The sequence below is a fragment of the Hyla sarda genome, chromosome 3 (genome assembly GCF_029499605.1).
Source record: "Hyla sarda isolate aHylSar1 chromosome 3, aHylSar1.hap1, whole genome shotgun sequence".
NCBI classification, from domain to species: domain Eukaryota; kingdom Metazoa; phylum Chordata; class Amphibia; order Anura; family Hylidae; genus Hyla; species Hyla sarda.
The window spans coordinates 28,679,281-28,706,372 of NC_079191.1; the positions used below are offsets into that span (position 1 = coordinate 28,679,281).

The 27,092-nt window shown below is 41.5% G+C and overlaps 1 protein-coding gene and 1 non-coding gene across 7 annotated transcripts; one reads left to right on the forward strand and one right to left on the reverse strand.

The window, feature by feature from the left end:
* On the forward strand, window positions 1–27,092 carry LOC130361220 (cytochrome P450 2K6-like). Of its 6 annotated transcripts, none has more exons than XM_056563955.1 (10): window positions 1–178; window positions 8,278–8,465; window positions 10,781–10,943; window positions 11,679–11,828; window positions 15,900–16,060; window positions 20,365–20,538; window positions 20,814–20,955; window positions 21,704–21,885; window positions 24,199–24,340; window positions 26,048–27,092. In XM_056563955.1, exons 2-10 carry the CDS (start codon window positions 8,292–8,294, stop codon window positions 26,224–26,226), a joined length of 1,467 nt encoding a protein of 488 aa, XP_056419930.1. In that variant the 5' UTR covers window positions 1–178; window positions 8,278–8,291; the 3' UTR covers window positions 26,227–27,092. The 6 variants fall into 6 exon arrangements, with proteins under 6 accessions (XP_056419930.1, XP_056419931.1, XP_056419934.1 ...); XM_056563956.1 differs by having other exon boundaries at window positions 4–167; XM_056563959.1 differs by having other exon boundaries at window positions 25–44.
* LOC130363275 (U2 spliceosomal RNA) lies at window positions 11,904–12,096 on the reverse strand. Its single transcript, XR_008891776.1, has one exon. It is a non-coding gene; the product is annotated as a U2 spliceosomal RNA (small nuclear RNA).

Sequence of the window (27,092 nt, forward strand, 5' to 3'; positions counted from 1 at the left end):
CCCCCCCCAAGTGCTAATCCAATGCCCAACCTCCAACTCATGGGGTGAAACGATCGATCTCTTGGTTTCTTAGCTCATGGTGCCCTTAACTTTTTTTTAGGGAATTGCCTAAATTAGTTTGCTCTGGTCTTATTCTTGTTCTCCACCGCTTGAGGACCCTTCCTTTGGTGGGTCCAAGGTACCCAAATTCAATATTGGTTCAGTATGCATTTAATGTCTCTCTGTAACGCTAACCTTATGTAAGATATGGGGGGAGAGTTATCAAAACCTGTCCAGAGGAAAAGTTGCCCAGTTGCCCATAGCAACCAATCATCTCTCTTTCATTTTTAAGATGGCCTCAGTAAAATGAAAGAAGTGATATGATTGGTTGCTATGGGCAACTAGGCAACTTTTCCTTCCTTTCTTTTTTGCTCCTAAAAGTCCTTTTTTTTTCTAGCTGTATATTATTTCTCACTCTTAATATTATCACGTGGTTTACTGCTACAGAATATAAGAAATAATGTTGAGCACGAATATTCACATTGCGAATATTTATCGTGAATATTGCGAATATAGGCGGAGATTTATCAAAACCTGTGCAGAGGAAAACTTGCTCAGTTGCCCATAGCAACCAATCAGATCGCTTCTTTCATTTTTCACAGGCCTTCATAAAAATGGAAGAACAAGCTGATTGGTTGCTATGGGCAACTGGGCAAGTTTTCCTCTGCACAGGTTTTGATAAATCTCCCCCTATAGTGCTTAATATTCGCAATTATGAATATTCACATTTTTTTTTCGCAGTGATCATCCCTCCCTGCTTCCAGCTTGTGTGGTGTAAACAAGGCTCCAATTCTAGTTACTATGTCAGACTGTTACTATATTGCATAGGCAAATATTCGCGCATATTGATCCCTCCCTTCTTTTAGCTCTTTTATCACGCAATATTGCGCATGCAAATTTTATGGTGAATGCGCATGCAAATTTTATGGCGCATAGTAAAAAAAAAAGCTGCAAATATGCTGATTTTGCGAATATATGACGAATATTGGTCCATATATTCGCAAAATATTGCGAATTTGAATATGGCCTATGCCGCTCAACACTAGTAAGAAACAGAAAAAGTAAACATTTGGTACATTGAATTATAAACGGCCCATTCCACAGCACATTTAGTACAGTTTTGAAGCATTTTTGTTTTAACCAATAATAATTTTTGGTTGATTTGCGGGTGTTCCTGGGAATGTCACGGTAGGGTTTAAATTTAACAGGGATTCAACACTTGGTTGATGCCTATTAGATGGTAATTTTAAAGGGGTACTCTGCTGGAAAACATTAATTTATTTTATCAATAAAAAATGTTAATTAACTGTTGCCAAAAAATTTACCAGATTTGTAAATTACTCCTATTTAAAAATCATAATCCTTTCAGTACTTATGAGCTGCTGTATGCTCCACAGGAAGATCTTTTCTTTTTGAATTCCCTTTCTGTCTGACCACAGTGCTCTCTGCTGTTGCCTTTGTCCGTGTCAGGAACTGTCCAGAATTCAAGTTAATCCTCATAGCAAACCTATCCTGCTCTGGACAGTTCCTGACATGGACAGAGGTGTCAGCAGAGAGCACTGTGGTCAGACTGAAAGAAAATTAAAAAAGAAAAGAACTTCCTCTGGAGTATACAGCAGCTGATATGTACTGGAAGGATTAAGATTTTTAGATAGAAATAATTTACAAATCTGGTTAACATTCTGGCATCAGTTGACTTAATAAATAAAAATAAAAAAAAGTTTTCCAGTGGAGTACCCCTTTAAGTCCTTGCTCCCAGGGGGATCACAAGATCACTATCTTTTTTTTTTCCTGTCTCAATATTAAATGTTTGCCAATTTTGTAGGAAGCCATCTTATATTAAAAGGTGTATTTAAGGGGTTACACAGTGTTGTACAAAATCTAATATGGTGCTGGGGGTGGCTTGATAAAAAAAAAAACATTTTATCATCTAACTCGGCTACCCCCAGAATTCCTTTTTCGACTCTGTATGGTCTCCCTGTCTTCCCTCTTCTTTCTGCTTTGGAGATGACCACTCCTTCCAAGACTTGCCCACTTAGCCTCCCGAGGGAGCGGGGCTAGGTAAGTATAACTTTTTTTCCCCACCGCCTCAGCACCCTATTACATTTTGTAAAACGCTTGATAACCCCTTTAGGAGGACTAGTAAAAAAAACATACAGATGTAATTCTGAACAAAACCCAATGGTTAGCACTGATACCTTGTATCGCTGGGGTTCTGGGTTCAAACTTGATTAGGTTAACATCTTTATGGCGTTTGTATGTTCTCCCCATGTTTAAATGAGTTTCCCCTTCCACACTCAAAGACATCCTGATTAAAGGGGTACTCCCCTGGAAAACATTTATTTATCTATTATTTTTAAATCAACTGGTGCTAGAAAGTTAATTAAACATATTTGTAAATTACTTCTATAAAAAAAATCGTAATCCTTCCAGTACTTATTAGCTGCTATTTGCTCCACAGGAAGTTCTTTTCTTTTTGAATTTCCTTTCTGTCTGACCATAGTGCTCTCTGCTGACACCTCTGTCCATTTTAGGAACTGTCCAGAGTAGGAGAAAATCCCCATAGCAAACCTATCCTGCTCTGGACAGTTCCTAAAATGGACAGAGGTGTCAGCAGAGAGCACTGTGGTCAGACAGAAAGTTAATTCAAAAAGAAAAGAACTTCCTGTGGAGCATACATCAGCTAAGTACTGGAAGGATTAAGATTTTTAAATAGAAGTAATTTAAAAATATATAACTTTCTGGCACAAGACGATTTAAATATTTTTTTTCCAGTGGAGTACCCCTTTAACTGGAGTCCAGATTGTTAGCCCCATTAGGTACAGGGCCTAATGCAGGTGGTGATAATCTCTATATAGCCCTGTGACTTATATTGATACTATATACATAAATAAAATAAATTAATCTATGTTCCAGCATCACGTCCAAACGACTAAAAATATTAACATGAAACTTGGCACACATGTTACTTATATGTCAACAAAAAACATAGGATTAGGTGATTTAACCCTTACTCACCCCCATTTGCCAGGGGCAGGGTTTTTGTTTAAAGTCCCATACAAGTCTATGGGAAATATATGTTACTGCATAATTTACAAACGGCTGGAGATATTTCCATAATACATGGTCACATGTTACTTATATGTCCACTTAAAATATAGGATAGTTAATTTAACCCTTAACTACCCCCATTTGTGAGGGTCGGGGTTTTTGTTTAAAGTCCCATGCAAATCAATGGGAAATGTATGTTCTCACATAAGATCTGTACGGCTGGAGATATTTCAATACCTGGTAGACATATTACAGGTCGGGATAGGAGGATGGGAGGACGGGATGGGAGGTCGGGATGGGAGGTCGGGATGGGAGGTCGGGATGGGAGGTCGGGATATGGGGTTGGGATATGAAAACAATATACGAAGATGGGATATGAAGTCAAAAGCTTCCTCCCCAGCAAGGATTAGGACGGAAAAACCGGGCAACGCCGGGTACTCAGCTAGTTTAGATATATAAATCGGTGTCTCACAGATAACAGACTATACACAAGCCCTGTACAGTCATCCTCCCTCAATCTGTCTCCTACCTTTTACTTTGCAACTTATACATAGGAGCTGTAAACACAAACTAATTTAAAGGGGTATTCCAGCCAAAGACATCTTATCCCCTATCCAATGCGGGGCTGCTGTGTGTTTCCAGGACTGGAGACGTGACGCTACGCCCCCTAGTGATGTCACGCCATTCCCCCGCCATTCATGTCTATGGGAGGGGGCGTGACGTCCGTCACGCCCCCTCGCATAGACATGAATGGAGGTGGCATGACTTCACGTCTCCAGAGGTTTCCGAGACTAAAGCAGCAGCCCTGCATAGAATGTGGGTGCTGCACAGAAATCACTGGGGTCCCAGGAGTGGGCCCCCCACGATCAGACATCTTATCCCTTATCCTTTAGATAGGGGATAAGATGTCTTTGGCTGGAATGCCCCTTTAAGACTATTTGTAAAGGTACATTCATGTGTATTTAATGGGATATTCCAGATTCTATAATTTTTTTTTATAAATTGCTGGGGCCGCAATGACAAATGAAAAACACATAACTCACTTGTGAAGTTTTTCGGTCCCAAGCTGAACACCACAGATGTTACTTTCAATATGGACTTGTCTCTGCATTGAAGCCCCGCACAGCCAATCACCAGCTGCTGAGCGGCCCGTCAATGCCGAGATGAGTCCACCTCAAAAGTAGAATCCAGAGAACTCAGCATTAGAATGGAGGATTTCATTGCGGGATTCCCAAGGGATTGAGTTAAAAGGTTACTCCGCCCCTAGACATGTTGTTCCCTATCCATAGGATAGGGGTAACATGTCTGGCCGTTGGGACCCCCACGATCCCCGGGCCCGCGCTGCAGCGTTCATAAACAACAAAGCCTGGTACACAGCCGTCACACTCCTCCCATAGACATAAATGGACGGGGCGTACGTGACGTCATGAACACGCAGGCCCCAGGCCCAAGGCTTCGGTGTTCATGAATGCTGCTGCCCAGGGATCGTGGGGGACTCCCAGCAGCCGGATCCCCAACGATCAGACATGTTATGCTCTATCCTTTGGATAGGGAGGTAACATATCTAGGGGCTGAGTACCCCTTTAACCCCTTCCCGACCTATGACATACCTGTACGTCATGAGTGGCAAGGTGTTCCCGACCCATGACATACAGGTACGTCATGAACATTTTTGCCGCTACTCACGGCATCCCGCAGCGCCCGGTAAGATGGTGGCTATCACTGATAGCCAGCCATCTTACCGTGCGACCACGGGGGGTTTCATTCCCCCCCCCCCCCCCCCCCCCAGCGATCGCTGCTATCAGCTAGTCAAATCACAGCGTTTCGCTATGAGAATACTTAGCAGCGCGGTGTGTGAGTCCGGATCACGGGGATCGGGACACACACCGCTCTGCTAAGTGTCCCTGACCCGTCCCCCGGCGTCACTTACCCGTCCGAGCGGTGTCCCGAGCGGTCCCGGCGCGAGCGGCGTCCTCCAGGCGGTCCCGGCGGCGCTGCGTCCCGGCGGTGAGTTTCCGGCAGCAGTGCGGCATCTTCATTGGCAGCAGTGAGATCGCCGTAAAGCGATCTCACTGCTGCCTCTGGGACTTTCAAAACTGCAACTCCCAGCATGCCCAGACAGCCTTTTGCTTTCTGGGCATGCTGGGAGTTGTAGTTTTGCAACATCTGGAGGTCCACAGTTTGGAGACCACTGTATAATGGTCTCCAATCTGTGCTCTTCCAGATGTTGCAAAACTACAAATCTCAGCATGCTCAGTCTGTCCAGGCATGCTGGGAGTTGTAGTTCTCTAACATCTGGAAGAGCACAGATTGGAGACCATTATACAGTGGTCTCCAAACTGTGGACCTCCAGATGTTGCAAAACTACAACTCCCAGCATGCCCAGACTGCCCAAGCATGCTGGAAGTTGTAGTTCGGCAACATCTGATCCTTCAGATATTGCCGAACTACAACTTCCAGCATGCCTGGGCAGTCTGGGCATGCTGGGAGTTGTAGTTTTGCAACAACTGGAGGCACACTAGTTGGGAAACATTGTCCGTTTCCTACCTCAGTGCCTCCAGCTGTTGCAATTGTTGCAAAACTATAACTCCCAGCATGCACTGACAGACCATGCATGCTTGGAGTTGTAGTTTTGCAACAGCTGGAGGCACACTGGTTTGGAAACACTAAGTTTGGTTGCAAAACACTTGAAAGTTTATTACTTAACTTAGTGTTTCCAAACCAGTGTGCCTCCAGCTGTTGCAAAACTACAACTCCCAGCATGCACAGACAGGCAAAGGGCATGCTCGGAGTTTGCAACAGCTGGATGTTTGCCCCCTCCCCCAAATGTGAATGTACAGGGTACACTCACATGGGCGGAGGTTTACAGTGAGTGCTGCACGTTTGAGATGGCGCAACTTTTGCGCTGCAGCTCAAACTTCCAGTGGCAAACTTGCTGTGAACCTCTGCCCATGTGACTGTACCCTAAAAACACTACACTACACTTACACTAACCTAAAATAAAAAGTAAAAAACACTACATATACACATACCTCTACACAGCCCCCCTCCCCCAAAAAAATTAAAAATATCTGGTGCGCTACTGTTTCCAAAACGGAGCCTCCAGCTGTTGCAAAATAACAACTCCCAGTATTGCCGGACAGCCATTGACTGTCCAGGCATGCTGGGAGTTTTGCAACAGCTGGAGGCACCCTGTTTGGGAATCATTGGCATAGAATACCCCTGTGTCCACCCCTATGCAAATCCCTAATTTAGGCCTCAAATGCGCATGGCGCTCTCTCACTTTGGAGCCCTGTCGTATTTCAGGGCAACAGTTTAGGGACACATATGGGGTATCTCCGTACTCGGGAGAAATTGCCTTATGAAAAGGTGAAGTTAGGGTCTACACCAGCATGCTAGTGTAAAAAAATAAATTTTTTACACTCACATGCTGGTGTTGCCCTATACTTTTCATTTTCACAAGAGGTAAAAGGGAAAAAAGACCCCCAAAATTTGTAACGCAATTTCTCCCGACTACGGAGATACCCCATATGTGGACGCAAAGTGCTCTGGGGGCGCACAACAAGGCCCAGAAGGGAGAGTGCGCCATGTACATTTGAGGCGATTTGCACAGGGGTGGCTGATTGTTACAGCAGTTCTGACAAACGCAAAACAATAAATATCCATATGTGACCCCATTTTGGAAACTACACCCCTCACGGAATGTAATAAGGGGTGCCGTGAGCATTTACACCCCACTGGCGTATGACAGATTTTTGGAACAGTGGTCTGTGAAAATGAAAAATACATTTTTTCATTTGCACAGTCCACTGTTTCAAATATCTGTCAAACGCCAGTGGGGTGTAAATGCTCACTGCACCCCTTATTAAATTCCATGAGGGGTGTAGTTTCCAAAATGGTGTCACATGTGGGGGGGTCCACTGTTCTGGCACCATAGGGGCTTCCTAAATGGGACATGCCCCCCAAAAACCCTTTCAGAAAAACTCACTCTCCAAAATCCCATTGTCGCTCCTTCCCTTCTGAGCCCTCTACTGCGTCCGCCGAACACTTTACATATGCATATGAGGTATTTCCTTACTCGAGAGAAATTGGGTTACCAATTTTAAGGTGATTTCTCTCCTTTTACCCCTTGTAAAAATTCAAAAATTGGGTCTACAAGAACATGCGAGTGTAAAAAATGAAGATTTAGCATTTTCTCCTTCACTTTGCTGCTATTCCTGTGAAACACCTAAAGGGTTAAAACACTTACTGAATGTCATTTTGAATACTTTGGGGGGTGCAGTTTTTATAATGGGGTATTTCTAATATGAAGACCCTTAAAATCCACTTCCAACCTGAACTGGGCCCTGAAAAAGTACGATTTTGAAAATCTTGAGAAAAATTGGAAAATTGCTGCGGAACTTTGAAGCCCTCTGGTGTCTTCCAAAAGTAAAAACTTGTCAATTTTTTATGCAAACACAAAGTAGACATATTGTATATGTGAATCAATATATAATTTATTTGAAATATCCATTTTCCTTTCAAGCAGAGACTTTCAAAGTTAGAAAAAATGCTAAATTTTCAAAATTTTCATGAAATTTTTAGATTTTTTACCAAGAAAGCATGCAAATATCAGTGAAATTTTACCAATAACATAAAGTAGAATATGTCACGAAAAAACATTCTCGGAATCAGAATGATAAGTAAAAGTATTCCAGAGTTATTAATGTTTAAAGTGACAGTGGTCAGATTTTCAAAAAATGCCCAGGTCATGAAGGTGAAAATGGGCTGGGTCATGAAGGGGTTAAATATGTATGCAGGGAGGCAACATATAAAAAAAAATTCTAGGATTCAGGAATACCCTTTAAGGGTACATTCCCACACGGCGTATTTGCTGCGTATTTGCTGCTGCGTATTTTATTTTCTCTGTTGAAGTCAATGGGTAGGAAAATACGCAGCACCAAATACGCAGCAAATACGCAGCAAAATACGCCGTGTGGGAACGTACCCTAAATCTGCTGCAGATTTGATGCTGTGATAAAATTCACAGCATTCCATCTGCAGCATAAAATTAGCAGCGTGAAATCTGAAGCAGATTACACAAATAAATAACAAGGAAGTACGTCTTCACAGGCCCTTTACATTTATACATTGATTTTAATATATCAATGTCATTTTTATGTTGTCGTCCTCCTTTATATTATACAGATTATTTATCCTCCATGGATCTGGTCACTGTTCTCCTGTCCATCGTTGTCATCATCTTTTTGGCCAATGTTCTCAGTGATAAAAAACAAGAGAAATTCAAAAATTTCCCTCCTGGGCCGAAGCCTTTACCAATCCTTGGAAATCTCCTCATGATTGATGTGTCAAAGCCATATAAAACGTTTTATCAGGTAATTAATGTAATAAAAGAAATCTATAATCTTAACATAACTTCTTTACCTCTGCACTTTGTCTCCTTGTCCCGAATTGAACTGAATCATTTCCCCCCCCCCCCCAAACCTGTTACCTTGGTAATATGAGCAGTACCTAAGTGGACAAAAAACACTAATGTAATTAGTTTTTTTTTTTTGCTGTTAATTTACCATTTTGCTATCTACATTATAAAATTAAAAAGCTTTGCAGTTTTCAGTCTGGCCACTAGGCCTAATATTAAGTTGAGCCTTCCTGTTCTGTACAGATCCCTTTTCAGCAATACCCTTCTTATTACAGAAGTACAGTGATGGATAAGACAGAATGTTCACAATAGATTGTCTACAGCTCAGCCTCCCCCTCCCTGTGGAATGACCTCTGCAAAAGTCACAGACCATGTGCAGAAAGCTTTCCCTTTCATGTCAATAGGAGAGCTCTTGCCTATTGTTGACAATGTCAGTGGGTCCTACTCTAAAGCATATCTTTAAATGCTGTTAAAGGGGTACTCCGGCGCTTAGACATCTTATCCCCTATCCAAAGGATAGGGGATAAAATGCCTGATTGCGGGGTTCCCGCTGCTGGGGACCCCCTTGATCTTGCATGCCACACCCCGTTTATAATCGGTCCACAGAGCTTGTTCGCTCCGGGTCTGATTACTGTTGATCACGGGCCGGAGCGTTGTGACGTCAAGGCTCCGCCCTGTGTGACGTCACGCTCCGCACCCCTCAATGCAAGCCTATGGGAGGGGGCGTGACAGCTGCCACGCCCTTTGCATTGAGGGGCGGAGCGTGACGTAACACGGGGGCGGAGGCATGACGTCACACGCTGCCGGCCCTGTGGTCGCTGGTAATCAGACCCGGAGCGAACACGCTCCGGGGACTGATTATAAACGGGGTGCGGCGTGCAAGATCACGGGGGTCCCCAGGGGCGGGACCCCCGCGATCAGGCATCTTATCCCCTTTCCATTGGATAGGGGATAAGATGTCTAAGCGCTGGAGTACCCCTTTAAATACAGAACAGACAAGATGGCAGTACCCACAATAATTCACAAAAAATTTAATTCCAATAATAAAATAGGAACAGATGAGAAAAAACATGAGAATATCTGGCTCTAATCAGGGGAAAAAATCCATGAATTGTGCCAGGCATTGATTTTTCTTTCCATTAAAGTGAATTTGACTGTAGAAAATTTTGACTATAGAAAACACAAGCTATGGACAATCGTGACCCTATTTAAAAAAAATTGCCTTGTTTTTCTAATTCTCCTTGAAATCACTTAGAGGAACCATTGATGCACCCTTCTGCTCCTGAGATATAGGGCTTTATAGTTTGTCTGACAATTTATGGAATCAGTTAGATGGGCATGATTTTGATATTAAAGGGGTACTCCGCCCCTGGCATTTTATCCCCTATCCAAAGGATAGGGGATAAGATGTTAGATCGCCGCGGTCCCGCTGCTGTGGACCCCGGGGATCACCGCTGCAGCACCCCGCTATCATTACAGCACAGAGCGAGTTCACAGAGCGAGTTCGCTCTGTGCGTAATGACGGGCGATACAGGGGCCAGGGCAGCGTGACGTCATGGCTCCGCCCCTCATGACATCACGGCCTGTCCCCTTAATGCAAGTCTATGGCAGGGGGCGTGACGACCACCACGCCCCCTCCCATAGACTTGTATTGACGGGGGCGGGCCGTGATGTCATGAGGGGCGGAGCCGTGATGTAACGATGCTCCGGCCCCTGTATTGCCCATCATTACGTGCAGAGCGATCTCGCTCTGCGCAGTAATGATGGCGGGGTGCTGCAGTGGCGATCCCCGGGGTCCCTAGCAATCTGACATCTTATCCCCTATCCTTTGGATAGGGGATAAGATGTCTAGGAGCGGAGTACCCCTTTAATAATGGGAGCGATTACCAGGTGATGGGCAGGATTTTACTGTCAGGGGGTGTGAATGCATACTTTGAGGGACGTGTTTCCTAATTACACCCCTTGACTATGATCCTGCCCATTACCTAATAGTCACTCCCATTACCGTTTGCCCGAATTGTCAAACAAATTATAAACCCCATATCTCAGGAATGGGAGGGCGGATAAAGATACTGTTTAAAAAGAAGTGTATGATCTGGGCTCGCTTTTAAAAAAAAGTTTTTTGAGAGTTGGTCACAGGTCCTCTTTAAATCATAAGGCCCTCAAGTACCAAGATCCTTGCATTAAAAAAAGACTAAATTAGGATAAACACACAGAAAAATTTACATAAAATGATTCAAGTTGATTCTTCTATTATTTTTGTGTCAATAGCTGTCCAAGCAGTATGGCTCAGTCTTCACTGTCCAGATGGGCATGACGAAAATGGTGATCCTATGTGGTTACGACACCATTAAAGATGCTCTGATCAACAATGCTGAAGTCTTCTCTGATCGACCTCATATTCCTTTGATTGCTAAGTCAAAAAAGGGCTATGGTAAATACATAACGTTTCTTTTGTAAATGATCTTCTAGCGCAAAGTATTTTTGTAGATTATCCATAAAAAAAAAAATCTAAAACCATTGGCAGGGCCACAATCAGGGGCTACAACTGGTACCCCAGTAAGGGCCCCCAGCTTCAAAAGTAAGCAAAAAAAAAAGTTCTAAATACAATGATTAATCTTCCCCTATATCTCCAGCTCTCCCATAGAGAGAGATGGAGGGGGCCATGTTGACCGCTTCAGAGGTTGACAGTGATGTTTATTGTTACTTAAAAGGGTTATCCAGGAAAACTTTTTTTATATATATCAACTGGTTCCAGAGAGTTAAACAGATTTGTAAATTACTTCTGTTAAAAAATCTTAATACTTTCAGTACTTATGAGCTGCTGAAGTTGAGTTGTTCTTTTCTGTCTAATTGCTCTCTGATGACACCTGTCTCGGGAATTGTCCAGAGTAGAAGCAAATCCCCATAGCAAACCTCTTCTACTCTGTGCAGTTCCCGAGACAAGCAGAGGTGTCAGCAGAGAGCACTGTTCCCAGACAGAAAAGAACAACTCTTCTTCAGCAGCTGATAATTATTGGAAGGAGTAATATTTTTAATAGAAGTAATTTACAAATCTGCTTAACTTCCTGGATCCAGTTGATATATATATAAAAAAAAAGTGTTTTCCTGGAATACCCTTTTAACCATGACACATCTTACCATTATTTTTTTCATTTTTTTCACTTAGGGATTATATTTGCCAATGGAGAGAACTGGAAAGTGATGAAAAGGTTTGCACTCTCAACACTACGGGATTATGGAATGGGGAAGAAAACTATCGAAAACAGGATCACTGAGGAGGCCGAGTGTTTAGTGGAGAAGTTTAGATCCTATGAAGGTGAGGGGTGATTTCTACATTGTACATTTTGGGTATGACATTTTTGGTCTTTTTGTCTTTAAGTAATATTTAACTAGGCGATGTACTTCACCGGAAAATATTGCCATATTAGATCAAAACATGGAGAGGATAGGGCAAGCCCTTTTTGCCAACTGCAGATTCCAAAAATATATTAAATACACGGTCCCCAGATAGGGGATTATTAGATATGAAACTGTTAAGAACAGATACTATACTAGATCTTAGCCAAAAAAGGCCTCAAAGCAATGTCTTCATGTATTTATAGATTTATCAAAACCCGTCCAAAGGATAAGTTGCCCATAGCAACCACTCAGCTCACTTCTTTAATTTTTAACAAGGCCCCCTGCAAAATGAAAGAAGCAATCCGATTGGCTAGATTCACATTTCCATTTGCATTCAGCCCATTAAGGGTCTGATTGGCTTATTTTTTTATTTTTTATTTATTTATTATTTTTTTTGAGCCAATTGGACCCTAAAACGGGTCAGGTGCAAATGGCTACTGCCTGGCCATGAAGGCTCCCATTCCCTTGCATGGGGTCCGTCGTGACCCCCAAATCTAACAGGATTTTAGCGGAGAAAAAAAATAGTGCCTGCGCTAAACTCGACGGAACTGCAGAACAGCAGTGTGAATGAGGCCTTATAATTACCAAAATTTAGACTCTGTTGCTTATGTGACAAACAGTTCATAGGCCAAATTAGAAAACTTATGCAATGCATTGCAACCGCCATCTTGGAGAACAAACTGAGTAAAGTGGTGAACAGAGGAACTCAGTGTGGAACTACTGATCCCAGAAAGCCTTCACATATACAATAGAAAGCAAAGTATTGAGCAGTGGGCTGACCAGAGTGATCAGGAACTGGACACAGTAATGAAGCTTACCGAACTACAAATCCCAGCAGTGTGACTGCAGAACAAGCAAATAGAAAACTATCACAATAGAATAGAAAGCAAGTTGAGCAAAACAGTGGACTGACCTGTATTTTAATTTAAAGACACTTTTATAGCATAGAGAATGAATGTGGAATAGGCCCCTTACAACAAGTTACTTGGGTTTATTTAAACATATAATAGCATTTATAGCTAGATCTAACATAAATATGCATAAAAGTGTTGAATGTTGAATAGGCATCTAATGCCAAGTTACATGTATTTTCTGGGTTTAACCAAACATAGTATTTCTACCTGGGTTTAAAATGAATACATATTAAAAACATTGAGGGTGAACTTGGAATAAGCATTTTAGGCCAAGTTGCCTGCATTTTTTGGATTTAATCAAACCTATAGTACTCCTATCTGGATTTAACAAAAGCATTAAACGTATTGGAAGTGAACATGGCATACACATTTAAGGCCAAGTTGCTTGTATTTTCTAGGTTAAATTAAATATATAGTATGTAAACCAGGGTTTAATTTAACCCCTTAAGGATCAGGCAAATTTTTTTGTGAGGGTATAGTTTTTTTCCTCTTTCCCTTCTAATAACCAAAGAGGACCCCTATGAGGGCTTGTTTTGTGTGACACCATATTTTATAACAACCATAAAAATATGGTGAAACGAAAAAGAAAAATTGTGTTGAAAAATTGAAAAAAAAGCAATTTAACAACTTTCTGGGGTTTCCGTTTCTATTGCATGCATTTTTTTGTATAAATGACATATTCTCTTTATTCTTTAGGTCCAAACGATTACAATGATACCCAATTTATATTTTACATTGATACCCAATTTATAAGTGTGTTTTTTTTTAAGTACTTTAAAAGAATAACTTTTTTGTACAATAAGTAGGATGCTTAAAGGGGTACTCCAGTGCTTACACATCTTATCCCCTATCCAAAGGATAGGGGATAAGATGCCTGATCACAGGAGTCCCGCGGCTGTGGAGGCCCGTGATCAGGCACGCGGCACCCCGTTTGTAATCAGTCCACGGAGCGTGATAGCTATCACGCCCCCTCCCGTAGGCTTGCATTGAGGGGCGGAGCGTGAAATCACACGGGGGCGGGGGCGGGGGCGTAACGTCACACGCGTCCGGCCCTGCGGTCGACCATAATCAGACCCGGAACACGCTCCGGGGACTGATTACAAACGGGGTGCCGTGTGCATGATCACGGGCGTCCCCAGCTGCTGGACTCCCGCGATCAGGCATCTTATCCCCTATCCTTTGGATATGGAATAAAATGTGAAAGCACCGCAGTACCCCTTTAAAATTTTCATTTTCTGACACCTATGGCTATAACTTTTTTATTTTTCTGTATACGGGGATGAATGATGGCTCATTTTTTGTGGTGTGATCTGTAGTTTTTATAGGTACCATTTTTGTTTTGCTGGGACTCTTGATCTCTTTTTATACATTTTTTTTTAAATGGTTTCTGAAGTGACCAAAATTAGCAATTCTGGACTTTTTTTTTTTTTTTTCTTATATGTTCACCATTGACCATGTGGTTTAATTAACATATTTTAATAGTTTGGAAATTTATGCACGTGGCGATGCCACATATGTTGATGTTTCTTTTTTATTAGGAAAGGGGTTAATTCACAATTATTAACACTTTCTTAAAAAAAAATTCACAATATTTTAATCTTAAGATTACATACACTGATCAATGCTATGTCATAACATAGCACTGATCATCAGTGCTCTATTGCTCCAGCCTGCCACGACTGACTGGAGCACAGGAGCACCAATCAGATGGCGAGGAGGCAGGTATGGGCCCACCCGGCATTCTCTTGGCTGATCGGGACATCACAAGCTACTGGCAGTAGATGTTCAGCATTTTAGACGCCGCAATCAACTCTGATCGCGACATCTAAAAAGTTAATGTTGGACATCGGCCTGATCACCTATGTCTTGCATTAGCCATTGGTCCTTTCTGCTGGACCCGTGACTAATGCCAGGACTGAACTCATAGACCTGCCGCACAGCTGCGTCGTATATATATATATATATATATATATATATATATATATATATGGCGCCAGTTATTAAGGGGTAAAAGCATTAAGAGTGATAGAAAATACACTTGGCCTAAAATGTGTATTTCACAAAATTTAATCAAGCATATAGTATTTCTATCTGGGTTCAACATAAATTCACATTAAAAGTGTTGAGAGTAAAAGTCAAATCACCCCAAAAACATAACAATAATCTCCAAATCTTTTTAAATATTAATAACAATGTCAATGCAGAGGAAGGGGTAGAGAAAAAAAGCACCCCTACCATGTTCTCTGTGGGTGGCAGTAACAGCTCTGTGGGCACCATCCATTTGCTCAGGCCCCGTACAGGTAGCAGCCCAATGCCTGTTGGCGGTAGTAGCAGCAGCAAGCAAATGTTGTCCATGTCTTCCAGGGGTTGTGTTTTCTTGGAGCATAATACAGCCATTATGGACTTTTTTGGCTCGTTCTTTGTTATCTCAGAAGAAGAGTCTGAGCCAGGTGTAAGTGGATTTCTCACTGTCTACAGTTACATGTTGAGGTGGAAATGTCCTTCCTAGAATGTCTGTTCCATCATCTTTGTCTTTCTTTCCCCAAGTGGGAAGTGAGGACAGTCAGCCTTTGGAGTGTTTCAGAGGAGGTGAAGGTAAAAGCTGTGGCCAAGCATAGCACTCGTAGGACTGGTGGAGGGGATACTGTAAGGCATCATCCTGGATATGCTGAGGGGGAGCAAGGAGGCCACGTTTAGACATCAGAAGTCCATGCTAAGAGGAGTGGTAGGGACAATGAGGAGGAATTTAAGGATGATGACGATGTAGAGTTGGACAGGACGTGAAGAGTAAGTGTGGGTTCAGAGCAGGAGGGTAGTGGTAGTGTCAGCAAACACACCAGACATAAAAAAAAATGTGGCATTATTTTTCCCCATAAAAACTCTGTGAGACCACCCTTATCCTAGTGGTTACTGTCAATCACAATATTTACTTAGCTCTGTTGGAAAGGGGAGGGGGGGGGGATACCTAAAGATAATCCTTAATTTAAGTGTGAAGAAAAATTATGTATTTGTGCCCACATATTTTCCATTGTAAATGTTGTTTAATTTTTTATTAACATTTTTTCCATTTTCAGGAAAGCCCTTTGGTGATTTATTCAGCATAAGTGCAGCCGTAGCCAATATCATTGTGGCCATACTGCTCAATAAAAGATATGACTACGAGGATCCGACCATACATAGGCTTATAGCCTTAGTTGATGAGAGTGCAAAACTCCTAGGAAGCCCATGGGTCACGGTAAATCTGAATTTTCTTTTTGTCTGTATCAAGTGATTCCATTATTTTAATAACTCTTGTAAGAAAAATTTGCTGATCATTCCTTTCCCTGCTGCAGAGATTTTATTTTATATTTTAATTTTTTTGCTTTTGTATTTTTCCTCCTCTCCATCTAAGGCTAGGTTTACATTGTGATTTGTGCCTCCAAGACTGTTAAAATGTCATGCTTAGTGTTGAGCGGCATAGGCCATATTCGAATTCACGAATATTCGCGAATATAGGGACGAATATTCGTCATATATTCGCTGAATTTGCATATTCGTAATATTCTCGTTTTATTTTTGTATATGCGAAAATTTGTGTATGCGGAAATTAACATATGCGAAAATTAACATATACAAAAATTTGCATAAGCGAAAATTCGCGTATGCAGACATTTGCATATGCAAATTTTCTCATATGCGAAAATTCGCACGCCAGTCTCACACAGTAGTATTAGAGACTTCTTTACACCACACAAGCTGGAAGCAGAGAGGGGTGATCACTGTGATGTGTACTGTGAAAAAAAAAAAAAAAAATGAATATTCGTGATTACGAATATATAGTGCTATATTCGCGAATTCGCAAATATGCGATATTCGTGAATAAAATTTGCATTGCAAATATTTGAGAGCAACACTAGTCATGTTGACATATCCATGCTCAGATAGGCCCCATTCATTTCAATGGCCTGTGCATAGTCAACAATTGACTACATTGGGGTCACTTCCCGAGTACATAGAAGTTTTGGCTTAGACTGAGAAGCGCGGCTTGCAGCAATTTTCAGTCCAAGACAAAACTACCCAACAAGTCACTAGCTAACTATCCACAGACTATTGAATGGAGCCTGTGTTTGAGGACAGATACGCTGGCATTTTGACAATTTCATAACATATTTGTGCCTCGGAGACATAAATCGTGATGGAAACCTAGCCTAAGGCTGTCTCCACTTTTTAACTCTAGAAAATATCACAAAAAAATGCCACACAAATTGCCCCTACTTTTTCCAGCCCTTTTGAGCATTTTTCTGAATTTTTTTTTGTGGAAATGTTTTTATTTTTTTTTTACCAGTTTTTCACTGCCCTCAGGGTACAAGGGTACCACTACGTCGGCCGGATGCAGAGCACCTGGCCAACAGACAGCATCACTACTTACCTCCTCAGGTGTTGCCACTTAGCATTATGACATTTTTCTTGCAATTTTTTTCCCTTCCACATAATTCTATAGCAGAGAAAAACCAAGGTTTCTTTAACCCCTTAAGGACCGGGGGTTTTTCCGTTTTTGCATTTTCGTTTTTTGCTCCTTGCCTTTAAAAAATCATAACTCTTTCAATTTTGCACCTAAAAATCCATATGATGGCTTATTTTTTGCACCACCAATTCTACTTTGTAATGACGTCAGTCATTGTGCCCAAAAATCTACGGTGAAACGGGAAAAAAAATCATTGTGAGACAAAATTGAAAAAAAAAACCCCATTTTGTAACTTTTGGGGGCTTCCGTTTCTACGTAGTACATTTTTCGGTAAAAATGACACCTTACCTTTATTCTGTAGGTCCATATGATTAAAATGATACCCTACTTATACAGGTTTGAATTTGTCGCACTTCTGGAAAAAATCATAACTTCATGCAGAAAAATTTATACGTTTAAAATTGTCATCTTCTGACCCCTATAACTTTTTTATTTTTCCGTGTATGGGGCGGTATGAGGGCTCATTTTTTGCGCCGTGATCTGAAGTTTTTAACGGTATCATTTTTGCATTGATAGAACTTATTGATCGCTTTTTATTCATTTTTTCATGATATAAAAAGTGACCAAAAATGCACTATTTTGGACTTTGGAATTTTTTTGCGCGCACGCCATTGACCGTGTGGTTTAATTAACAATATATTTTTATAATTCGGACATTTCCGCACGCAGCGATACCATTTATGTTTATTTTTATTTTTATTTACACTGTGTTTTTTCTTTTATGGGAAAAGGGGGGTGATTCAAACTTTTAATAGGGAAGGGGTTAAATGATGTTTATTCACTTTTTTTTTGCACTTTTTTTTTGCAGTGTTATAGGTCCCATAGGGACCTATAACACTGCACACACTGATCTTTTACATTGATCACTGGTTTCTCATAAGAAACCAGTGATCGATGATTCTGCCGCATGACTGCTCATGCCTGGATCTCAGGCACTGAGCAGTCATTCGGCGATCGGACAGCGAGGAGGCAGGTAGGGGCCCTCCCGCTGTCCTGTCAGCTGTTCGGGATGCCGCGATTTCACCGCGGCTATTCCGAACAGCCCACTGAGCTAGCCGGCATGCTTTCGGTTTCACTTTAGACGCGGCGTTCAACTTTGAACGCCGCGTCTAAAGGGTTAATAGCGCGCGGCACAGCGATCAATGCCGCGCGCTATTAGCCACGGGTCCCGGCCGTTGTTAGAGGCCGGGCCCGAACCGCTATGACGCGGGGCCACGCCGTGGCCCCGCGTTATAGATCGGGAGTGGACACATGACGTTCCAGTACGTCATGTGTCCTTAAGGGGTTAAAAGAAAAAAAAAAATATATATATATATATATATGCTCTGCATGCTGCAATTTTGGAAAACTGCCACGGCGCCCAAAAATGCCAAGGAAAGCAATGCCAAAGCAAAAAACAGCAACTGGGATTGGCATTTCATAATTCCCTGGCGACTCCCTGCTAACAATACTGCTGTGCAGCAATTTTAAAGTTTTAAGGGAAATTTTTACTTTTTTTTTAAACTTATTTACAAAAACTTAGCCTTTGAGCCATAACTGTTTTATATTTCCCTTAAAGGGGTACTACAGTGGAAAGCTTTTTTTTTTTTTAAATCAACTGGTCCCAGAAAGTTAAACAGATTTTTAAATCACTTCTGTTAAAAAAATCTTAATCCATCCAGTACTTTTTAGGGGCTGTATACTAAAGAGAAATCCAAAAAGAAATGCATTTCCTGTGATTTACTGACCACAGTGCTCTCTGCTGACCTCTGCTGTCCATTTTAGGAACTGTCCAGAGAAGCATATATTTGCTATGGGGATTTTCTCCAGTTCCTAAAATGGACAGCAGAGGTCAGCAGAGAGCACTGTGGTCAGGACATCACAGGAAATGCATTTCTTTTTTGGATTTCTCTTTAGTATAGGGCCCCTAAAAAGTACTGGAAGGATTAAGATTTTTTAATAGAAGTGATTTACAAATCTGTTTAACTTTCTGGCACCAGTTCATTTAAAAAAAAAAAAAAAAAAAATCCACGGTAGCACCCCTTTAAGCATATGAGTTGTTTTTTTCTCTTGTTTCCAACCTTTTTTTCACCATATGATAAATTGTGGAGTAAAAAAAATATATATTTTTTGGGGTGAACAGAATTTAGCTGTTTTTAAAATTTTGAAAAGTATTTAGTGCAGTAAAAATGGGATGTTGAAGGACAGATACATAACTGTGCCCCAGTACAATATTTTTCCAGGGCACCCAACAGCCATGTTCCATTTATTAAAGATAAGAGTTTTCTCATGTGGCAGAGACGATCTTTGGAACTCCTCAGGCATCTGGGCCCAGGTATGACTGCTACTTCTGCACCCCCTCAAGTTACGCCCCTGATAAAAGGGTATATTACTTACTTTTCTCACTCTTGCTGCCACTACTGGTCCTGTTGCACAATGCTTGCTGTGTTTGGAGTAAGCATGTGCACAACCCACTCAGCCAATCAGAGGCCACAGCAATGTCCCGCCTCAGCCGCTTTTTACAGCAAGCACAATAGACTGGAAAGGATTCTATTCACTTCTAGAGGGGAGTTTTGCAGGCATGCTCTATGACCTGTACAGAAAAGTGAAGTCTGAGTATTAACTGAATGGCCTTATCCCATCTTATCTACATACTGGTATCACCCTTCACTGTAATCTTGCCTATGATGGTAAGGAAGAGACTGCTGAAAAGTGATCTCTTCAGCTTATTATTATGTTTAGTTTCCAGAATGAAAATTTGCAGATTTAAAGGGGTAATCCAGGAATAGAAACACAGAGCTAATTTCTTTCAAAAACAGCTCCACATCTGTCCCCATTTTGTGTGTGGTATTACAACTTGACTCCATTCACTTCAAGTGAACCTGAGCTGCAGAACCACACTCAACCTGGAGACAGACGGGGAGCAGTTTTTGAAAAAAAAAATAGCTCTGTTTTTCTATTCCTGGATAACCTCTTTAATGGGTTAATTATTTTCTAATATTTATCACATTCATAAGAATCACTGATACTATTTATTTTTTATTTTTTTATTATAGCTGTATAACATCTTTCCAGCTCTGATGGACTGGTTGCCAGGAGGTCACAAAACTGTTTTAAAAAATATTCAACAGTTTTATAGTTTTATGCAAACAACGTTTACAAAACATAAGAAGGACCTGGATGTAAATGATCAGAGGGACCTTATCGATGCCTTCTTAGCAAAGCAAGAGGTACAATGAATGATTTACTGCATTAAATGAGCTAAATATTATATAACGTCTAATGTATAGTATGCTCCCACCGCTCTACTGATCCTCCCAGCAGGCACTTCCAAGGGTTACTATTTCAGTCTGAACAAAATGTGATATTTGGGGAAAAATAAGGATGGACATTTCTATAGGTCTAACTGGGGCGTAGACCAACCTAAGTGACTATATTCATGTCACCTTTACTGTATATACATATTTATCTCTATGTATTTATATATTACTCTTATTTTACACAGGGGAATCAAGAATCCACTCAGTACTACCACAATGAGAATCTGACTGTGCTCGTAGGAGAGCTGTTTGGTGCTGCGATAGATACCACATCATCCACATTAAGATGGAGTCTTCTACTGATGATAAAATATCCTGACATTCAAGGTGAAGCATACACTTGATAATGGATTAGGTATAGGGGGCTGTCCTAGAATGGCCACCCTTGTCCATATGCCCTATTAAAGTATAGAATGGGACTCCAGCTCTTACTCTGGTGGACCCAATCCCTTCAGGCATTATATGGTCGGCCATTCATTTTACTGGTCAGAATATAATGCTACAGTTAGTAAACATGGTAAAAATGCTACAGTTAGTATACATGGTAAAAATGTCTAGATAAGGTTTCTCCCATACTTTAGATGTGTTCACAGCCAGTGTTGCTCTAAGAACTGGTGTTGAATATACCCAATTTAACCCCTTCCCAATGTATAATGTACATGCATGATATGTGATGCCATGACTAAGGACCATGTATGGTCCGAAACGCGACAGTGCTCCATGTTTGTGTTCCTGTAGATGATACAATAAAGAAACTCCTGTTTTTACTACACCTTGATGCTGGATATCTCTTCTTGTGTATGATATACGCTGGGTGAGAAGGTATGGAGTGGGCTCAGGAGCCTTGCCCACCTCATCTCTACTGGGTGCCTCCTGCTATCTGAAGCAAAAACCTTCCATCACTGACCAGCATATGAGTTTACTCATCTTCACTATTTGGCCCAGACTGCCATGATGTGTTCCAAATGGTATCCCCCACCCCCCTTTCTATAGTCAGCCTTTTACTAGCCTGAAATGACTGATAACAGGGAGCAACCAATGTCATTAACTGTAATCTATATCTCTGTCCTGACAGAAAAAGTGCAAAGTGAAATTGATAAAGTGATTGGATCGGCTACACCTAAAATGGAGCACAGGCAACAAATGCCGTATACAGATGCTGTTATTCATGAAATTCAAAGATTTGGGGATATTGCACCCACTGTACTACATGCAGTTTCTCGAGATGTTACATTTAAAGGCTATTTTATTCCAAAGGTAAGATTGGGATGCCTTTGTTTAGGCACATTGCCATAAATATGATTGTGGCTATATCTGGTGCAACACCCACAGGGCAGGATCCAATTGATAGCTGGGTGGGACGCCACTAGTGGTGCAATGAGGCACCAATGGGCAGGTGGGGTTTGAGGGTTCCCAGCAAATGTACTCGTTAGCTATGATGGACTGTTGCAGGTCTGCTGCTCTGTGCAGAAAAATTGTAGTAGTAGTAGTACTTTCAATCTTGAATACACAGGAAGGCCAGAGAAAGGGTACGCTTAGTTAGTTTGGTAGAGATTTTGGGGTGCTCTTTAATCCCTAGCATCTTAGTTTAGCCAGATAAAGGTTACAGCTACTCATAGTTCCTTGAATACCTCTCCTCCAAAGGAGCACAGGCTGCTTTATTGGCTTCCAACGGGATTCTCCGGTAGTTGTAGTTCCTCTGTACTTCAGTTCCCAACTGCAGGGTGTAGATCTTTTGTAGCCTTAGTTGACCAGACCTTGGCAGAAGCTTTTCAGGTCCTGGTTTTACCAAGGTTCTTTTTTCTCTTATCCTTGTGGATTTAGATAAAGATTATTGTTTCTTCTGACCAGTATACTGAAGATAAATTCTGAACATTTCTTAGTTGTAGGCAGCCATTAAGGACTGACAACCTGGATATATGGCTCTATGTGCCGAATGGTAGGCCCATGTGACCCAAGACTTGGTGCAGGCTGATACTATCCGTGCACTCTTCCACAATAGACTTTACACTGAACTAAACTATGCTCTGCTTAATGCAGGCTACTTATAAGGGTAAACACCACCCTAGGACAGAAGGTGATTGGCGGCTAAGTAGAGACTTTCCTTTTCTAGAACAGTATATATGGTTTAGCCTTAGACTGTAAATGACCCCTGATATTGGTCATTACATATTTTCACCAGTTGGGGTCACTACAAGAAATACATATCAGTTGTATTTAAGAGGTCAGGTCACATGTACATAAAAATGGTACCAATAAAAACAGAGCATGGCAAAAAAATTAATCCTCATAAAACCCTGTATACAGAAAAATAAGAAAGTTAAAGCAGTCAGAATTGGCCAATTTTAAACATATACAGTGAACCCTCAACTTACAATGGCCTCAACATACAATAGTTTTAACATACAATTGTCTTTTCTGGATCATTGTAAGTTGAAACCAGACTCAACATACAATGTTACGGATAGTCCAGATCTGTGAAACGTGTCAATGGCTGGAAGAACTGACCAATCAGAATGGGCAATTTACTTGTAAAAAACCTGTATTACTGAAGCGTATGCACTGACTGATGTCTGGTAGCGCCCCCTACAGTACAGGGAGGTATTACATGTTCTGTACACTTTACCTGTACCAGGGTTACCTGCTCCTTTGGACACTAGCTGAGGGCAACTCCATGTCACTTTTTTAGGACATTGTGTGTACTGTACAGGACCTTGAAGAAGCTCCTGTCCTCTACACAGACCAGTGTTTCCCAAGCAGGGTGCCCCCAGCGGTTGCAAAACTACAACTCCCAGCATGCCCGGACAGCCTTTGGCTGACATAGACAGTGATTTACAGCTCCCAGCAGATCTTTCTTACTTTTATATGGAAGGATTTGCTTTATCTATATCAGTTATCTACTTATTTTTACTTAATCCTCACTTTTTCCTATTTTTGGAGGACATTTTGGTGCCTTTAGAACCAATTACCAGGTTTCCATAGGTTCTGTTCTCAACATACAATGGTTTCAACATACAATGGTCGTCCCATAACCAATTAATATTGTAACTTGAGGGACCACTGTACACTGAAGCACTTATTTTGAAAAAACTTTTTTACAGATATGTAAATATAAGCATTGTATTGACTCACAGACTAACTACAGCTTGTCAGTTTTTCCGTGAAGGGCACTGCGTAAAAACAAAAATACAAAACACCCCCCCCCCCCAAAAAAAAAAAAAATTTAAATAAAACGAAACAAAAAAATATATACAGTATATATTTTTTGTTTTGCCAAAATAAGGTGTCATTACAAAGTATGGGTCTGTAGATGGGAAAATAAAAAAGCTATGGATCCTAAAAGGTGAGGAGGAAAAAACAAAAGTGCAAAAATGAATATTGGCCTCAAGGCCAAAACCTATATGGGGACAACCCCTTTGCCATTTCTAGTGATCACCGGAGTCTAAAACCAAGGGAACAAAAAATGTTCATCAACTTATACATCAAACTGACTACAAACCTAAAATCTTTAAAAATATTGTATAGTTGTATAGCTGAGAAATGTTAATGTCTACTTATTCCCACCCCCAGGGAACCCCTGTCATCCCTGTGCTGCATTCTATATCCAAAGACAAAAAATTATTTGAGAAACCAGATGAGTTTTATCCAGAACACTTTCTTGATTCACAAGGAAATTTCAAAAGGATTGAGGCCTTCATCCCCTTCTCAACAGGTAACCTATATAAAACATGACTATAATGTAGGAGTGATAAGGTTATGATTAGGCAATACATTTCTGAGCTTACAGAGCATAGTCCTCCACGTAGAACATGTCTATGCCTTGCTCAGAAATCTTATTAATTTCATGTTATTGTGTAATACCAAATATGCCCTATGGAAGCACAGCAGGATATTGAACACAACCAGGTTGTCCTTTAGTCCTTTAAACACTTTAAAATCTACACCATCCAATTTAATTACATTCCCCTATACATTGAGGTAGAAACTGTAGTATAGCCTAGACTCACACCAATTCTTAAAGGAGCATTTCGCCCCTAGACATCTTATCCCCTATCCAAAGGATATTGGATACGATGTCTGATCGCGGGGTCCTGTGGCTGGGGCCCCCGCGATCTCGGCTGCGGCACCCCAGACATCCGGTGCACAGAGTAAACTTCGCAACATGCCGGATGACTAGCGATGCGGGGTGGAGGTTTATGACGTCACAGACATGCCCTGCTCTTGATGTCATGGCCACACCCCCTCAATGCAAATCTATGGGAGGGGGCGTGACGTCCATCATGCCCCCTCACATAGACTTGCATTGAGGGGGCATAGCCATGACGTAACTAGCGTGGTCGTGACATCACAAGCCTTTAAATGAACGCCGGGTGCAGCAGGAAGACTGCGGGGGTCCCGCCACTGGGGACCCCACAATCTCAGCTGCGGAACCCCAGACATCCATTGCACAGAGCGAACTTTGCAACATGCCAGATGACTGGCGATGCAGGGCGGGGGCTCGTGACGTCACGGGCACGCCCCACTCTTGACGTCACGGCCACACCTCCTCAATGCAAGTCTATGGGAGGGGGCGTGACGGACGCCATTTTAGTTCTTGAAGTGATGCCAAGTTGCTAAACTTTAGGGGGATACACAATTTGCAGTTATACCCTGGAGTTTGAGAACATCCAAAAGGTCCATCTGCTCCATATTAGGATACCAGTACTATTTAGGAGCCTCTGGTTACCCCACTGCTTCTGGTAATATCTATTGCTCATTGGAAACAGGGTTACTTCACTGTTACTGGCACATTGAATTATTCCTTAGGAATGCTCAGAGCAAATGAAGGTCCATACCACGTTAAGAGTTAAAGGAGTACTGTGGTGCTAAACAATTTATCCCCTATCCAAAGGATTGGAGATAAGTGCCTGAGCGCAGTGGGTCTGGCCGATGGGAACCCTGATCTCCGCATGAACAGAGCGGTGTCTGCTCCTGGACAAAGCAGTGGTTGACACAACACCTTTATGTATCTCTATGGGAGAGCCGTAGATACAGCGTTCACATATCTCTGGCTTTCCCGTAGAAATACATGGAGGGGGCGTGTAGACCACCGCTTCATACGGGGGTTGACAGTTTTCTTGCACGGAGCAGAGATCACTGTGTGGATGAGGAGAGTGGGGCACTGGGCAGGAGATTGACTGGGATCCCAGTGGTCAGACCCCCTGTGATCAGACACTAATCCCATATCCTTTGGACAAGGGATACATTGTTTAGTACCACAGTACCCCTTTAATTTATACCCCATATATAACCAAACATTGTTGAAATCTATTGAGTATTTATGTTACGAAGCTGCATTATTAGAGTAGCACTTTATATTCTTATTATTACTTGTATTTATTGACATTATGTTTGTTTGTTTTTTTATTATTATTTTTAGGTAAAAGAAGTTGTGCTGGTGAGACCTTGGCCAAAATGGAGCTATTTCTGTTTTTCACTACATTTTTGCAACTTTTCATATTCAAGGCTTCACCAGGAGCTGAACTAGACCTTACACCTGCACTGGGGGCTACAAACTCCCCAAAACCATTTGAAATTTGTGCGGTACCCCGTAGCTAGGATATGTCTACCTTCAATTCTCATAGAAACTGCTGTTTAGTTTACTTCTGGGTTACAAAAAATACAAATATTTAAATGAATATACTGTATCATTCATAAAGACAGCAATGTTGAGTGCATGTACAATCTGCTCTTTTTTTTTTTTACCTCCTTCAGTACTTTGACGCTTTAATTGACATATTTTGTGTTACAACACACTATTCCTAATTGTTATGGGTCATGAGCGTGCTGATCCCAGACAATCCGGTCTCCCTTAGAACTTTAGAGTAAATTCAGCTTGTAGAACTTTCGAACTTTGCCAGGTCCTTATTAGCAGAACAGATGAGGAACACAAAGCATTTTGGTGTCTGAATGGAAGAAGTAATAGGAACACCGAGATGAAGTTAGGGTAGCCCAGCATACCCTGCAGCTATCAGCAAGATCACATGACCCCAGGTTATCCAGTCATTGCTTGCATTAGGTGGCACACAGGCCAATCAGGAGAAAGCACAGGGGAGTGTTTAGGAGGCTGATAAAACCCTATGAACTGCATTGCGGCCAGTCTCTTGGAGAGAATGCTGAGACAGTAAACATAATCTACTGATTTCAGAAAGCCTTCATCCAACACAAAGCAAGCTTTAGCAAACCCAAAAGGGGTACTCTGATGCAAAAATGTTTTTAGATCAACTGGTGTCAGAAAGTTATACAATCCTAAGATACAACTGGACTCTGACTCACAAGGACTGCTATACCATTATGCTGCAAGGACTTTCTTTTTGTTTTCTGAACTTGTCTGAACTCTTTTATATATGTTTATATCTGTATGTCACTTGTTTATTTTTTACGTAGCACTGTGATACCTTTTTTTCAGATTAAATGTTTAATTA

Bases quoted from the DNA above. Each gene is read 5' to 3' on its own strand.
- LOC130361220 (XM_056563954.1), top strand. From the start codon at position 654: ATGGAAGAACAAGCTGATTGGTTGCTATGGGCAACTGGGCAAGTTTTC. The intron at 11,829-15,899 runs GTGAGGGGTGAT...TTCCATTTTCAG, and splicing joins GAAGTTTAGATCCTATGAAG to GAAAGCCCTTTGGTGATTTA. The intron at 24,341-26,047 runs GTAACCTATATA...TATTATTTTTAG, and splicing joins CTTCATCCCCTTCTCAACAG to GTAAAAGAAGTTGTGCTGGT.